At 49.7% G+C, this 15,787-nt stretch overlaps 3 protein-coding genes across 3 annotated transcripts; all 3 read left to right on the top strand.

Moving 5' to 3' along the window:
- Positions 1 to 2,858: 2,858 nt before the first annotated feature.
- BJY04DRAFT_183095 (class I SAM-dependent methyltransferase) lies at positions 2,859 to 4,288 on the top strand. Its single transcript, XM_073710409.1, has 3 exons — positions 2,859 to 3,079; positions 3,149 to 3,807; positions 3,887 to 4,288. The coding sequence occupies exons 1-3, from the start codon at positions 3,063 to 3,065 to the stop codon at positions 4,054 to 4,056; spliced, it is 846 nt and encodes a 281-aa protein (XP_073573998.1). The 5' UTR covers positions 2,859 to 3,062; the 3' UTR covers positions 4,057 to 4,288.
- Positions 4,289 to 4,377: 89 nt separating this feature from the next.
- Positions 4,378 to 4,839, top strand: BJY04DRAFT_215616 (uncharacterized protein; the record flags this gene model as incomplete). The annotated part of the gene is made up of 1 exon (XM_073715517.1): positions 4,378 to 4,839. The coding sequence occupies one exon, from the start codon at positions 4,378 to 4,380 to the stop codon at positions 4,837 to 4,839; it is 462 nt and encodes a 153-aa protein (XP_073573997.1).
- A 990-nt stretch (positions 4,840 to 5,829) lies between these two features.
- BJY04DRAFT_225986 (uncharacterized protein) lies at positions 5,830 to 15,678 on the top strand (the record flags this gene model as incomplete). Its single annotated transcript, XM_073718312.1, has 26 exons — positions 5,830 to 5,842; positions 6,045 to 6,285; positions 6,329 to 6,704; positions 6,759 to 7,249; positions 7,286 to 7,390; positions 7,424 to 7,490; positions 7,521 to 7,968; positions 8,005 to 8,433; positions 8,467 to 8,576; positions 8,610 to 8,871; positions 8,905 to 9,110; positions 9,141 to 9,849; positions 9,880 to 9,966; positions 9,997 to 10,017; positions 10,060 to 10,281; positions 10,318 to 10,420; positions 10,451 to 10,877; positions 10,911 to 11,308; positions 11,348 to 11,403; positions 11,440 to 11,534; positions 11,574 to 12,425; positions 12,462 to 12,524; positions 12,558 to 12,683; positions 12,714 to 12,740; positions 12,774 to 14,211; positions 14,259 to 15,678. The coding sequence occupies 26 exons, from the start codon at positions 5,830 to 5,832 to the stop codon at positions 15,539 to 15,541; spliced, it is 8,655 nt and encodes a 2,884-aa protein (XP_073573996.1). The 3' UTR covers positions 15,542 to 15,678.
- Positions 15,679 to 15,787: the final 109 nt, after the last annotated feature.

Raw genomic sequence — 15,787 nt, 5'->3', positions numbered from 1 at the left:
GGGCGCTACCAGTGGGTGTGGGGTTGAGTGTGCGAAAGCCCTTGCGGCTGTTGGCTGTCATTTGATTCTCACGGCGAGGAGCAAGGAGAAAGGCGAGAGGGTCGTTAATGAGATTCTCAGCGGCAGATTGGCCGGTTTGGTGAGTGCGGAGACGAAGATTGATCTCGAATTGCTGGATCTGGGAAATTGGGAGTCGATTAAGAAGTTTGGGGGGAGGATTCGCGAGTATGGGTACTTGGATGTGGCGGTTTTGAATGCTGGTGTTTACTCGACGGTGTTTGGGAAGTGTGAAACCGGCATGGAGGAGATAACTCAGGTTTGTTTTGCCTTCCAGCCATTTTAAATGGGAAATTGAATGCTGATGCTCAACAGGTCAATGTGCTGGGCACAATCGCCGTCTCGCTGATCTCAACACAGCTCCTCCTCAAAGCCCCGTCGGAATCACCATCTCGTCTCATACTCGTCTCTTCAGAGGTACACGGATGGGCGAACCTCAAGCAAAAGTCCTTTCCGGATCTGCTGAAACATCTCAACGACCCAACCGAGTATAAGTGCTACATGCGTTACCATATCAGCAAGCTGCTCGTGGTGCTGTGGACGCAGGAGCTGTCGCAGAGGATCAAGCCGGAGAAGATTCTCATCGCTACATCAACTCCGGGTTTTACGCGCACCGCGCTCTTTCGCGATTTCAACGGCAAGGCTTTTGCGAGGGGTGTTGAGAAGCTGGTTTGTCGGACGTCAGAGCAGGGCGCAGTGCAGGAACTGCTGGGGTTGAGAGAGGTGGATGAGAAGCATCACGGTGGTTTTTGGTCGGATGGGAAGTCCAGGAGGTAAGTTATCTTCTTCTTTGCTGCTGCTGTTGTTTGAGAGGCTAATCACGAGGACCCATAGGCCAACGACCGCGGCAAGTACGAAGGTTGCGGTGGCTTTGAGGGAGTCGATGTGGGATAGACTGGAGGATATTCTGCCGGAGTTTGTGATGGAGGCAAGGGAGGAGGCTATTAAGCTGTGATATATTCGGCGTATCTTGTTAGTTTGTACCCAGGTACCCAGCTTTGCAGAAGGTGCCTTGTGAACATGTAGAAGTATGGTGACTAAACCAACACAAGAGTGACACTGTAGTTTCCAGATTGACATCCATTCAAGAAAGTGTTGTATAAGAGTAAGAATCCGTTCTGCATGAGCACAGTGTTCTCTTTTGACTGTTGTGACCAAGTGCAGTGCAGGAAACTGCAACACAGGAACATCTACACTTGGATAAAGGACAGCCCACAAATCTCTCCATTTCCATTACAGATCATGACCTTGGATCCCTTATTCAACAGGTCTTCAGACCTATCTTTATCAATATCGAATATTCTTCTACCATGCCACCCCTAACAATCGACCCTATCGAGGCAGTACCAGGCCTTTACATCTCAGAGCAAGCTCTTCCCACTTCCATCGCATCTTTTCGCCCTATTGCCTCTACCTTTCTATTTACTGTCACCTTTCTATCAGTCAACCAAGCTAACATTCCCTAGTCGCTTTGCAGCTCGCACCGCCTCCCCCCTAACACAACACGGCATCACACACATCCTCACCCTCACACGCTGGCAAGACCTCCCAACAACATTCCCCACCTTCTACGGCTCCTTCGAAACAAACGACGACCCAGACCCCGCGACAAACTCCGTTCCCGGACTTAAACTCAAGCGCAAATACGTCGAGGCCGACGATGACCCTGCTCAACATATCCTGCGCCCTTTAGAACAAATGCTGGACTGGATTCATGAAGCTCTGATAGAACCACATCCCCAGGGCCAGGAGGGCTTTCATCCTGAGACAGACACCGCGAGCCATGTTACCCATATGGGGGGAAGAGTCCTGGTTCATTGTAACCAAGGGATGTCGAGGTCTGGAGCGGTTGTTGTGGCTTATAGTACGTACCATTTCTTCTTCATCCAACACGTGGGAGTGGCTGGGCAGGCATTTGGCTTCGAGTGCCTAGCTTAACAGCTGGTTTCAAGCCTTGAGGTCAGAGAAGGATCTTTGGTGGCGATGGCATCTCTGCAATGATCGCCTTTCTGTGTTTCCTCTCAAGTTCGTTGTCGAACTATCGTCAAGCTGAGGGCTCTTGGGATTTTATTGAGAGCATCCTACCGTTCTCTTGCAGTCCCATGCATTCTCCAACTTTGGGAGCATGTTGCTTACGGCTGGCATCCTGGTCCGGATTTTCTAGACACGGCTGACACTTGCTCTAGTAATGCGCACCTTGTTCCTTCCATACGCCCACGCACTCGCACTTGCACGCAAATCTCGAAGCATGATATCCCCTAACATCGGCTTTGAGTACCAACTTCGAATCTGGGAGGGTTGCGCATACGAGGTCTTTTGCGAGAGGCCCGAGCGTAAGGATCGCGCTACAATCAATTGGGTGCCAAAAGCGGGCTATCAGGCGTGGAAGGAGGAGGTTGCGAGTGTTCATATGGAGACACAGTTTATGGCGTTCGTACAAGCGAGGGAGGACTGGTTGAGGAGTTTGCAGGCGAGGTTGCAGATCTTAATTATTGAGGGATGTGGTGCGTTGGGTTGGGTAGTATGTTGGTTTTCGACTTTCGTTCTTTTAGGTTAGGGTAGCTAGGTATCTTTTCCTGAATAGATACGGCATCTCTGATGTCAGAGAGGAAGGTTCAAAGATCTCCAACCAGACTAGACTAGCAGAGAGTCACAGACCGATCCCAAAAGCCACGGCTTTTTCATACAGACGACGGCATTAGGGCTCCTCGAGTCATGCCAACTGTCAGACCAAGCTAGTCCTTATCAGGGCTCATGTGGAGAGATATACCTACAGCAGTCCATTATTAGCCTGCTTGTTCTCAGCACGCGATATCGCAATAATTCCCCTATAAATTGCCCTCTCCCCCGGTAGATATCACTTCTGATTTCTCACCCACACAGACCTGCCATATCTGACTTCCCTGCTATACAACCCGCCTCTTTGCGATTACCAACAATCCCACGTAAAACACCATGCCCCCCAAAGGCCGCCTTGCTTCCTTTCTCCGTCCAGTCGGCATGATATGGTTTTCAATCTGCCGTAAGTCACTACTCTCCTCGCTCCCACAAATATAACAACCGCTAACTCCCCTCCCTTCCCCCTCCACAGTCCACTGGGAAGCCTTCACCGCAGCAGTCCATCAAGACGGCCTCCTCGCAGCACTCACCCACGTAAAAGAAATCCGGGATGCTGCGTCCGCGAAGTTATTCAGCGTAACCTGTACTTATCCCTCACCACGCCCCATTCCCCCTTCCCTTCGCATAGAAATCTCTATCACCAAACAAACCAACCAACGCTAACGCTAACGCTAATGCTAACAGCAACCGGCTTCATAACCTTTGAAGACACGACCATCGTCCCAACCCTCGTCTCCTCTGCGTCCGGGGTAACCCTGGACCTGGGCCCCGGCGCAGGAAACCAAATCCACAACCTCGCTTCCGCCGCCGCACAGATCTCACATATCTATGGGGTCGAGCCAAACCCGCATTATCGAGTCGACATTGAAGCCAAGCTCGCGCTGGAAGAGCATAGTGCTCTACGTGGGAAGTATGAGCTGATTACATGCGGGATTGAAGATAGTGATGTTCTCAGAGAACATGGGATCGAAGAGGGGAGTGTCGATTGTATTCTCTGCATTCAGGTTCTTTGTGCGGTCAAGGATCCGAGGAGTGTGGCGAGGGAGTGTTGGAGGTTGTTGCGACCTGGCGGGAAGTTTGTGTTTTGGGAGCATGGGGGGAGTCGGGATGGGGTTGTGAGGGTTGGGCAGGGTATGTATTTTCTGTCCAGCTTACCTATGGTTCTTTTACTTTTTTTTTTTTGGTGATATGCTAATGTGGGAGATTATAGCGGTGCTGAACCCGGCTTGGAGTACGTTTGTTGGATGCCGTTTGACGAGGAATGTTTTGGCGGATATTCTGGATGCTGGGGAGTGGGAGAATCCGGGGGATGTTGAGGAGCCGGAGGATAGAGTTAGTTGTATGCCGAGGGTTCAGGGGGTGCTTGTTAAGAGGAGTTGATTTGTTGAAGTGGAAGGCATATCAATTTGGAGGTGAGGCCACATGGATTAGAAAATATGGTAACTATCGGATGGGATGTGCCGGTAGAAGAAGAAAGCTAGGTAGAGCTTAGCGGGCGGCGTCTTCGGATGGATTCCATTAAAGTCTCGTTATTGCCAGTCATACAATAAACAAAACACCAACCAATGAAACTGTCCGCTCGTACCCCGCTGTTCTGATATCCATCGCTCAAGCTTGAACCCACCCACGAAAACCAACCACCAACGACACTCCTCCACCCCCCTCCACCACTACATCTCAATATCATCTCCAACCCATATAATGAACCAAAAATATCATCTCTCCGTCACACTTTCCGGCCCCGGCGTCTCCGAGCGCGCCCATTGGGGCCTCATAATCCACGCCCCAGGCCAAGACTTCGGAGACCTCCTGCACGTCCGCGTAATCGACATCCCCAGCAACACATTCCAATTCGAAAACCGGACTGGCCATGGCCTGGCTGATCAGGATGCGTGGGGACTGGCAAAGGTCGTGGAGCTCGACTATGAGCAGCGGATGAGGGTGATTGCGATTGCGGGGAAGGAACGGCCGCCGACGCCGAGGGGCGGGCAGGATTGCCAGGACTGGGTGATTAATGCGTTGGCGGGGTGTGAGATTGAGGAGATTGTGCCGGATGGGACGGTGGATGTTTGGATTCGGAGGCTGGGAATGCCGACGGAGAGGATTAAGGAGGAGGTGAGGGCGGATGGGGAGGGACTGTGGGTTTCGCTGAATGGGCATTGACGAGGAAACGAGAGAGTGATCTCGAATGGAAAGTGTGAGCTAGGTTGAGGAAGATAGTACGGCCTTCCATCTTCCTTGTCTCGGGCCCATTCTGCACGCTGTTTGAACCTGGGATGAGGATTGCACTTTCTGTTCAAATACAGATGTGAAGGGTAAGGTTCTTTTAGCTCGCTCCGTGTGACAAAACCTTGACAAAGAGGCACTTGGGGCAGCAAGGAAATTCTCAAATTGAAGACCTCATTGGGGCCGAGCCTCCCGTCTGCGCTCTCTTCAAACTCGTTTCTACTAGCCTCGAAAGCTCCAATGGAATCTTTATGTCCAGTACAGGAAATGGTGACGGAGTAGCTGGCTACAGCAGAGCGTACTTTGTAAATTGACATTCTCTTGCTATTCCATTTTGGCTAGCGCGGGGAGTATACTGCAGGACGCATGTTTATAGATTTGTACAAAATGATGGCGCGAAATATATTATGAAGAGCTTGAACGGATTGAATTGCGGAATTCTTCCAAGTAGAAACTTCCGAGAATGTGCCCATATACTCTAAAATCGAGCATCTTTAGTCGGGTCAGAACTGTATGACGAGAAGTTCCATCACGCCGAGTGGGAGTGGGATGGTGGTATAGAAGTTGGATGTGATGGACTGATCCACTCCAAAATAAGCGAATATGGCATACTTTGTCTAATATTTACTTGTCTCTGCTGCTCATATTCTACAAGTCTCAAATGCGGCGCTTTTTATGCCAAATACTCTTCTCATGCAAAATTTGACACGGATGTCATATGATTATTATCTGGAAGCAATAGAAAACAGCCAGCCTACAGCCAATCCCCTTGATCTGTCAATCCCAAAAGGTAAGCAAAGCGTTGGCCCGCGGGCCATACAAAATAAAAAGGCTGGATAATAACACCATGGAGGGACTGTGATGCCAAAATGTTTGACGCTCTATCGAGAGTGGGACGCACGATTCACCCTTCAGTCATCGCAACCTATGACCTTGGGAGGTATGCCCCTCATAATTGCCGCCTCGGAATACTTCTCCTCAACACTCAACTCTTCCAACACCACCTCCTATTTACTACCTTTCCATTTATCCATCAGCCCTCCCCATTCCATCTGTATTCAATACCCCTAGATCCGCTGTAGTGGTGTCGGTACCTACAGCAGCGGCAACGCCAAATGAAAAACCTGCAAACTGAACTGAAGTTGTCTTCAGCCGCCAGTCGTACCTGTTACACCACATTTTTCTCCCGCCGAAGCTCCCCCAACAGAGCGACGGCTTTAACTATGACAGTGACCTTCTCGAAACCGTCATCGAAGCCCTCCGTGGATTCAAAGTCCACGTACCTAATCACAAAAATATCATCGCCCCAAGCATATTGATGCTCACTCGTCTAAAAGATATTTGCGGACCAGATGGCAACCTTGATGAAGCAAAACTTACCAAGTCTCTAGAGGACCTGAGTAATCATGGTAAGGGACCCCGTTAGCGCTTTCTTGACATTCATTAATTCTAAGTTTTTTATTCCAGGTGGTGTCTTGCCAATACACATTCGCGAACAGAACGCCGCCGTCTTGTTGGCGAAAGAGGGTGAAGGAATCAGTATCGAGGCATTCGAGCTTTCCCCACTGAATGAGGCAGTTAATACAACGATGGGCCGCCTGCAGCGCCAGTTCCCTGGGCCGACCTTTCTACTAGATCAAGCCACATTTAGCGACAACGAGCTGCGAGGCGTCATCGCGCAGACACTGGCAAAAATGAGCCATCAGTCTGCTCCAGGGACCAAGACCAAGGTGAAAAAGAAGGGCACATGGCATGATGAGGATAGGGATACAGCCAACCCAAAGATGGTCACCGAGTTTTTCGTATCCTTCTTACGTCCCCGATGCACTGTCGTTGACAAACTATAAATCCTGAAGAATACTCGCGAAGAGGTGTTGTATATCAATTGTCAATTTCCCTGGCGACGATCTCCTCTGTGGCTCCTGATTCGATCAACTCTTCAGCTCGTCTTTCGAAGGCTCTCCGCGCAGGAAGGAGTATCAGATGACCTCTATAAGCAGTTCATGGTGTACCTTTTGAGTGTGATTTTGAATTCCTGTTCAAGGCAGATATCTGATAAAGATCGTTATATCATGTCTGCGAAAATTGGCCGTCGGCTGTGCAAGCTCGACCTATCTTACTGTCCCTCATGGTTCCAATACGTTCAGGATGTGCTTGAACGAACGGGCAATGTAATCAGCTCTAATTGGGCCCAGATCAGAGGCCAGAATAATCTGATGCTTGAGTGCGTCAGAACTCATGAGTTGTCGAAGTTGGACTTCAGCAAAGATGTTAACTGCTCACTACCTGGCATTGATCTGTGGATTGAGAGGCTCAAAAACCATGAGAATCTTCAAATGCAAGCGGAGTTCCAGCCGTCTCCCAAGCTCTTCGAACACGATAGCACAGTTTCTCCGTCGCTGCCCAATCTTGAGGACCCCGATTACAACTTTGCCAATCTTGCTGCCTTTGAGCGATGGATTCACGATAACCTAGACCTTTGGCTTCAGTCAAACATTGGCAAAAACGACACCTACGAAAGGCTTTACAGATTAACGAGAGGCTATTATAACAATGCGTCTCCACTATACTCGAGCAATCCTGAATCCGTCTCGGTCCTGGTACTGACAATGCTGGAGCTATGGATCGCCTGTGACAAAGTTTCAAAGCATCATCATACAATGCTCGCTGATTATGATTCTCAAATTCCGTTAGAGATATTTGAAACCCTTGTGCTTCCGTATAAGTCTCAACTGGAGAGACTGAGTCGTGCAGAGGATTATCTTCGTCGGTGCAAACAGCAAATTCGATACCCTAGCTCTAACATTTTCCGGGACTACGGTACACCAGGATCTTTCTCTGTGCGATATTTTGATGAATCGGCCGAGCACCAAGCCTTACTTGCAACAATCGAAAAGAAAGCAAGTCAAAAAAGGGCAGAGAAAAAGGCAGAACTCCGTGCAAAACAACAGCGGTATACGGACTTGATGAATCGTGTGGACCAGACAAAATGTGAATACTACGAATATCGTCCTGATCGGCGTTTCGACTACACAGAATCAATCCACGCCTCCTACTGCTCTCGCTGTGCGGATAAGGCGACTGCGGCATCGATCAGCATAGATGTTCACGAATGGCCCTTACCTTCGGATGGACTGAAGAAGAAGACTACAGTATTCGAACTGAGGGTTCCTCGCCCATTCGCATTTTGGCGTGACATCACAATCTTCTTTCTGATACGTGTTCTGCGTATTAGCTATGGCAGACAATGGAAACCGAGGGCCACATACCAACCAGAAACATACGGCGGGCTGGCGTCACTTTTCAGGGTGAGCAAGCCTGCGCAAACCTTCAGTCTTCTTTCAGAGGATAAGCCCCATAGTAATACCCACAGGAAGGGAAAACGCATAATCGATGTGCATGAAGAAGATATTTGTTTAGAAAATGCGTTGAATTTTCATTATTTTGATAACGCTCTTGGATGCTTTGTTGCCGAGCTCAAGGACACGACTGAGCTTGGATCGGCATGCACTTATAAGCTTCCTCCAGCAAGTTCATCATTACAGCAATTCTTGATGCGACCAGCAAGTACGAGAAATGGACCTGCCCCGAATACGATCATCGCATCACAGGCCGCCTCTCCAAAGCACATATCGCTCGAGGAATACAAAGCGCTTTGCTCAATGCCGTACGGCGTTGATATACAATGGACAAACATCTTGCGTCAGCTTGCAATACCGTCTGTGGTTCTGCGCAAGGATGAGACCTGTATCTTTATATTACAGATCATATGTCAGGCCGGACCATCTATCCAGAGCTCAATCCTACGTGCGGGACACGCCGTACTGGACCAACAGCAATTTGTGATTGCGTTACTGACCCAGATTAGAGATACTGCTGAGAAAATCAAAGAGAATTGGGAGTCTGCACAGGAGCTCATGGCCCTGATATTCCTCATCCAGCGAGTCTTGTCCCTCTCAACTCTGAAGGGTACCCACCAGTCATGCTTGCATCATCTGGCAGGCCTGCGTGCTATCGCTTTCAAATGGGTCATGGAAGTCAGAGATACGGCAGGTACCACAGACAGCGACACGCGCCGGCTAGACTTGATGGCCCGAAGTGCTCATATAGCGTTGATATGCGTGGCCACATTTGACTCGGAAGGCGCTACCTTGGAGCAAATCTTTCAAAATCCGTCCGATGCCGCCATTTATATTCAATGTTGTATGGTGATCCATGATAGAATGAACCTCTCCGAGATTGCGCCTGGCAGCCTGCTCCAGATTCTCCATCATCGTTGGCGCGTCCTGGCTTATCGATGTCATAGCATTATAGCACACAATGTGGTGGAACAAAAGAAACCAATTATGGACAAGGCTATTCAAATGTCTTGGGCGGCCTACCGTGCGGGGTCTGCCTGGTCACTTGCTCTCAAAGGCAGCGACTACTGGCTTGTTACCTCAATGGAGTCTGGAACTGCCACCAACGGAGGCTTGCTCGTTCATTTTAACTTGATAACTGGGGAACTCCTCGTCAACGGCCAGCCATTATCTCGCCTGCCCTCAGACTATGAGCGCCACGAAACATACAAGCTTCTATTTGGACGTTCCTTAGTGGAGGTAATGCCCAGCGATATTCCAGGGATGCAGTTTTCTGGTCAGAGGAAGCACATGAACCAGACGTTACACATGGGAAAGGACCCTCTTCCTGACCTAGAATCGTTTGATCTGTGCATTCGCGCTGTGGACGAAGGTCGAGTTTGGGAATTTGTACCAACCAGGCTCTTCGAGGGTGCATTCCCTGATGCTTTTGTTCATGATTACGCGCACTGGTACGATTTGGAGAACGGACACATTGAATTTCGCCCAGTCAATGAGCCCTGGAAATCATCCGAGACTAACTGGGTGTTGCAGCAGAGCCAGGGACAGAGCAGTTGGTCCCTTGTGAAAAATGGACTTTCGTTGATCAGTATGACCAGCCAGACGGCCAAATCAATAGCTGGTATTCTGGGACCAATTGAACAGCAGTCAAGATTGCATTGCAAGCTACACACTGCTTCTTCGGAACTGGAGATTGAAGTTCCCCGTCTTCGTCTAAGCTTTGACCTTCAATCAGGGTCCTCCTCACTTCGATCTCGTCAGTATCGCGGGATGTTAATCGATGCTGATCAGTCGTTAGGCACACTGATTGGTCTGCGTAATAAGCTTGTTTTGGTGGGCGAGGATGGCAACAATCGCAGAGTCATTATCCCAGAAGGCAAGGTGACGTGGAAAAAGGACAAAGACCATGTCGCTGTTGAAATAGGCTGGCAAGCTATCTCTAATGCTCATGTGTATGCAGTCAATGTCCAGCTGGGCCGGTTGGCTGACAACGGAAGTCTGCAGAGCAAATTATTCTTGTGTTATCTGCACGCTGTTACCTCCTTCTGCATTCCAGATCCGCTAACCATGAAGACGGGGACTGAACAGTCTCTATCTATCCTTCAGTCCGCATCGGTGCGGTCATTCAGTCAACTGAAACCAGAGAACACTGCTATCTTGTTCAAGATTGCGGAACTAAGTCCCACAAGAGAATACTACCCAGCTAACGAACGCGTCATGCAGAGCATTGGGTGGAATCAAGGCCTTGGTTACTTGTCTCAGCACAACGATTTCTATGAGCAGGTCGTGGCGATCTTCAATCAGAACCACCAGATGGGAATGTTCTATCCTGATTCCCAGGCGAGCCAGCATACGCTACCAAGTGTCAACGAGCCCTTACTGCGGCGCGATAATATTCGATCTTCATCGTTTCGCACGTCTGGCTTCGGGGCAGAAGCCCACACTACTGAACAAGACCATCGATATACGGAACGTGGCCGAGACTACCAGTCAGAACAGTGCTCGAGGGTATTCGCTCTGTGCAAGACTCTCTACGACGAGCTCCCATCTACGGAGGTGATAAGCGAGACATCCCTGCTCTCAACCATTTGGACTTTCCTTTCGGAACCTGACGAAGTATGCGGCTGAAGCGCTGTGTTCGAGCGAAAGATAACCTATGATGCAACCTGGCTGCTAAAAGAAGCTTCTACATTGCTTTCGACCAAGTGGTGTAGTGCTCATCAACTTCTTAGCTTAAACACCGGTCGACCAAACAAATACCAGGTGATGATCTGGTTGTCAACGTTGACACTTCCGAACAAGATAGATTTGACAATCCTCAAAGTCTTTGCAGCACTTTACATTATACCAGATATGGCCACCATTGAGCCACCGTCTCAACTGTCGTTCAACCCACAGAAGGGGTATGAGCTAAGGGAGAGTGAGCTTAGGTCGCGAATCAATACGGCTCGTCTTGCTGAAACACCGGAAACAAATATCAGCCCTGGGCCTCAGGAAAGATATCATGCATTCAGAGCTCGCATACAGCGCCTGAAAGATAACAACATGTCCCGAGCTCTTGATAAATTTGTCGCTGATCTGCGCAGTCAATGGCCAATCTCATCTCCCTTTACACCTAACTGCAACGTCACGCCCAAATTTGGTGACTACTTTAAACTTTTGGCTTCAATGGACCTAGCACGAGAAATGTTCTCGGCTTGGTTTGGCAACAGAGAGTTGAGGTCGTACTTGTCTAGGATTGCGTCAGTCTACTCGAGCCACCATGCTCAAGTTGTACTGCTACCATCAGGCCCAACTTGTCCCTCCGCTCAGCCTGCGCTCCGAATTCGGGGTTTTGTCTGCACAGACGATGTCCTTGATGCATATCTGGAAGCGGTGCCGCTCTTGGAAGTAGGACCTCCCGCCTTGGAACCTCTCTTGTATTCTGCACCTGGCATAACGGAATCAACACCACGTCTCCAGGATTTGGTTGCGGCACTGAAAGTTCAAGCAGAGTCAGAGTACGAGAGACGGTATGTTGACCAGCTACAGGGCAGCACCATGTCCTTACGAGAGATACGACAGCCGGACAGGATCACTATCACTATCAGCAAACTGAAAGAGATTGTATCTGGGTATCTATCCCGCTGTGAAAGCCATTACGCAAAGACATACAAGGTAATCTTCTCGAGAATGACGCTGTCCGGGGGCGGCAGGGGCGTGGCAGACCAAGAAGGACCTGTGCGCCGTTGCCTTCTGAAGATCCTGGCGAAGATAAATATTGGGCCCAGAGTTTCCCCAGACCTCTTTCTTCGGCAGCTCACACGACAGCGATGGAGTCACCTGTCTACACAATGGAAAGCCTGTTACATAGCCTACGGGTGTGCTATCACGGCACTTCAGCGGGCGAAACGTCTGGTCGGTTTGATCGATCACCAGGAAGATCTCATCCGAGAACTCCAAAACCCCGGTCATACCAACTGGGATACGTATAGCTTCCCGGAATCCCTTCTTCTCGAGATTGAGAATGGAATTCTTATCCGAGAGGTTCAAGAGCAAATAGCCCAAGAGATGAGGGATACTAAACCTGGCCGGAACAGCGTCATGCAGTTGAATATGGGCGAGGGGAAGTCCTCAACGATTGTTCCGATTGTAGCAGCGGCGCTTGCAGATGGTTCATGTTTAGTGCGCGTGCTCGTTGCAGAGCCACAATCTCGGCAGATGTTTCAGATGCTAGTCTCAAGGCTAGGCGGGCTCATCGGTCGACGAGTGTACCATATGCCTGTGACACGCTCTCTTTTGATAGACGAAGCCAAGGCAGCAGAGATTGAACGAATGTGTCTTGAATGCAAGACAGAAGGAGGCGTCCTCTTAGTCCAGCCGGAGCATATACTATCGCTGAAGCTCATGTGCCTCGAGTCGTTCATCAATGAAAAAGAGGCTGTCGGTCTTCGTCTTCCAAAAATCCTTGAGTTCTTCCACGCCTCATCGCGAGATGTGGTTGATGAAAGCGACGAAAATTTCAGCGTAAAGTTCGAGCTGATCTATACAATGGGCTCCCAGCGGCCGCTGGAATACAGTCCAGAAAGGTGGATTATGGCTCAACAGTTATTGGACCTGGTCAGGAAGTATGCGCCAGCTGTCAAAGAGAAGTTTCCTCAATTGATTGAAGTGGAAGAGCAAGGGCTCGGCAGCTTCCCTCGGACGCGGCTGTTGGGCGAGCACGCAACCCAGGAGCTTCTCAGAATAGTTACCGACCATATTTGCAACAATGGTATCGGCTCGCTACCTATCTCAAGACAGCCTGAAGCAATTAGGAATGCTGTATTCGCATACATTCTCAACCCAGATCTATCTGAGCAACAGGCGGCCGCAGTCGAGGATGATAGTGCAGCTAGCTTTTGGACCGACAGTACCAGGGACCCCCTTCTCCTTATAAGGGGCCTCATCGCAGGCGGAGTCCTGGCTTCCTGTTTTGGCCAGAAACGCTGGCGGGTTAACTACGGGCCCCATCACGCGAGGAAACCGTCAACGAGTCTCTCTGTTCCGTATCGCGCCAAGGACAACCCAGCTCCTCGGTCTGAGTTCAGTCATCCTGAGGTTGTAGTAATGTTGACTTGTCTGAGTCACTATTATGCTGGCCTCGATAACGACGAACTGATTATCTCGCTCCGTCATCTAATCAAATCTGACCAGGCAGACATCGAATACCAATCATGGGTGGATGACGCACCGAGCCTTCCACAGGCATATCGCCAACTCAACGGCATAAACCTTCAAGATTGCGTACACTGTGTCGAGCACATCTTCCCGAGTCTGCGGCTATCGAAAGGGGCTATTGACTACTTCCTTGCCCACATAGTTTTCCCTAAGGAAATGAAAGAATTCCCGTACAAGCTATCAGCATCGGGATGGGATATTGGGGAAATCAAAGCTCTCCCAACCGCGGGCTTCAGCGGGACCAATGATTCCCGTGTCACCCTTCCGTTGAGCGTGGAGCAACTCGACCTTCCGGAACAGAACCATACCAATGCTCTGGTCCTGGAATACCTTCTACAACCCGAGAACTCTGTTCACTACGTGCCTGAACGAGATGAGTCTATCACAGATGCGCAGGCTTTACTCGACTTGGTAATGGTCCTGGATCCTCCGACGCAAGTTATTCTTGATGTAGGGGCTCAGATTCTGGAGTTGACGAACGTGGAGGTTGCTCAGAGCTGGCTGAAGATGATACCGGATAACAGTCAGAAGCAGGCTGTTGTCTTTGTTAACGACAACGACGAAATTTGCGTGGTGGACAAGACTGGGCTCATTGAGCCACTGCAAATCTCGCCATTTGTAAACCAGCTGGACGCGTGTCTTGTTTTCTTGGACGAAGCTCACACTCGGGGAATTGATTTGAGATTGCCTCGGGATTATCGAGCTGCTGTGACCCTCGGAGCTGGTATTACGAAGGATAAACTTGTTCAAGGTAGGAAAGAGCCCACAGCCAGAAACCCCCCACTAACAAATCTATAGCCTGTATGAGGTTGCGAAAACTGGGGAAGGGTCAGTCAGTGGTCTTTTGCATCCCACAAGAAATCAAAACAAAGATTTTGTCTCTGATTGGAAAGCCTGACGATTACCAAGTTGAGGTATCAGACGTGCTTCGTTGGTCGGTCTCCGAGACCTGGATTGAGATGCAGCGCAGTATCCCACTGTGGGCAGTCCAGGGCCAGCGTTTTGAGCGTCAGGACAAAATTTGGCAGGGGATCCGTGGCAATAGCCAAGAGATGACAAAAGACCAGGCAGAGGGCTTCCTCGAACCGGAGTCCCAGACACTGGACCAGCGCTATCGACCCCGCCATGGAGACACTCTCTTTATCGACTCTGAGACAGAGGAAAGCGAAAACACTCTTCGCATTCAAGAGAGGTGCAGGGAGTTTGCCAACCTGAAGTTCGCAGCCACACAACTCCAAGAAGAGCAAGAGAGGCAGCTCGCGCCAGAGATTGAACAGGAGCGACAAGTCCAGCGGCCGGCTATGGCGACCCCCGAAAAACATCACCTGCATCCAGATCTGGTCAAATTTGTGTCCACGGGAATACTCGATGAGACATCTACAGCCTTCATGCCTGCCTTTGAATCATTTCGGAAGACATCAGCAGCAAAGTATCTCAATGTTTCGGAGTTTGGGCCTGGGCTGCTGGTTACTCAGGACTTTGCTAGAACTGTTAAGATGCCAAAAGGACCATCGTCCACCCTAGACGATTACCAACGCCCGGTACAGTGGATACTCACAAGCGTCGTTAAGTCCAAATGGAATGTACACCACATGGTCATCATAAGTCCCTTCGAAGCCAACGAGCTCCACTCAAAGGTCCAGAAATCCAAAGCCCCTGTCGCACTGCACAGCTACGCACCGCGCCAGAACCGAAGCTACTCGCCTCTCGATAAGCTTGACCTTTACACTGTCTCCTGCACAGAACAAGCTTTCCTTATCATTCCAACCTTTCTGAGGGTCCAGCTTAACATCTTCGCCGGCCAGCTCTACATATCGTCCTTCCAAGAGTATCTCGAGATCTGCGACGCCTTGGGCCTCTCGTCGTCCACAGCACCAGAGGGCGTGACTGTTGCGGCAGACGGATTCATACTCCAGGAGAATGCTCCATTCACCCAGAGTCCGCTTAGGTTTTTGCGATCTCTTATGTCGCAGATCCGCCGGGATGGACAGGAGATTGACAAGACTCATTTTGGCAAGATATTGGATGGGAAGTTACTTGGTCAGGATGATTTTCAGAGTTTGGATAGTGAAGATGACTAGATCTGTGTTTCTTTTGATGTCTGTGTCTGGTGGAATTTTGGTAATCTTGATACTCACTTGGTGATTTGGTCTAATGGAGGGAGTATGATTGGAAATCTACGAAACCATCTAGATTAGGTTACCTACTAGAGTCTGAGCAATTCAATTATCTCTTCTTCCAATTGAGCACTCAACTCCCAGATGGATATCTCGTCGATTACAGAAGATTTCTGCTCGTCATAACTAATCAGCGACAATCCCCCCTCC

Source organism: Aspergillus karnatakaensis (assembly GCF_047715665.1).
Source record: "Aspergillus karnatakaensis strain CBS 102800 unplaced genomic scaffold BJY04scaffold_11, whole genome shotgun sequence".
NCBI classification, from domain to species: Eukaryota; Fungi; Ascomycota; class Eurotiomycetes; order Eurotiales; family Aspergillaceae; genus Aspergillus; species Aspergillus karnatakaensis.
Note: the sequence above shows the minus strand (reverse complement) of the source record. Positions and strands in the feature narration are given on the sequence as shown.

Bases quoted from the DNA above. Each gene is read 5' to 3' on its own strand.
- BJY04DRAFT_183095 (XM_073710409.1), top strand. The intron at 3,808-3,886 runs GTATGTATTTTC...GGGAGATTATAG, and splicing joins GGTTGTGAGGGTTGGGCAGG to CGGTGCTGAACCCGGCTTGG.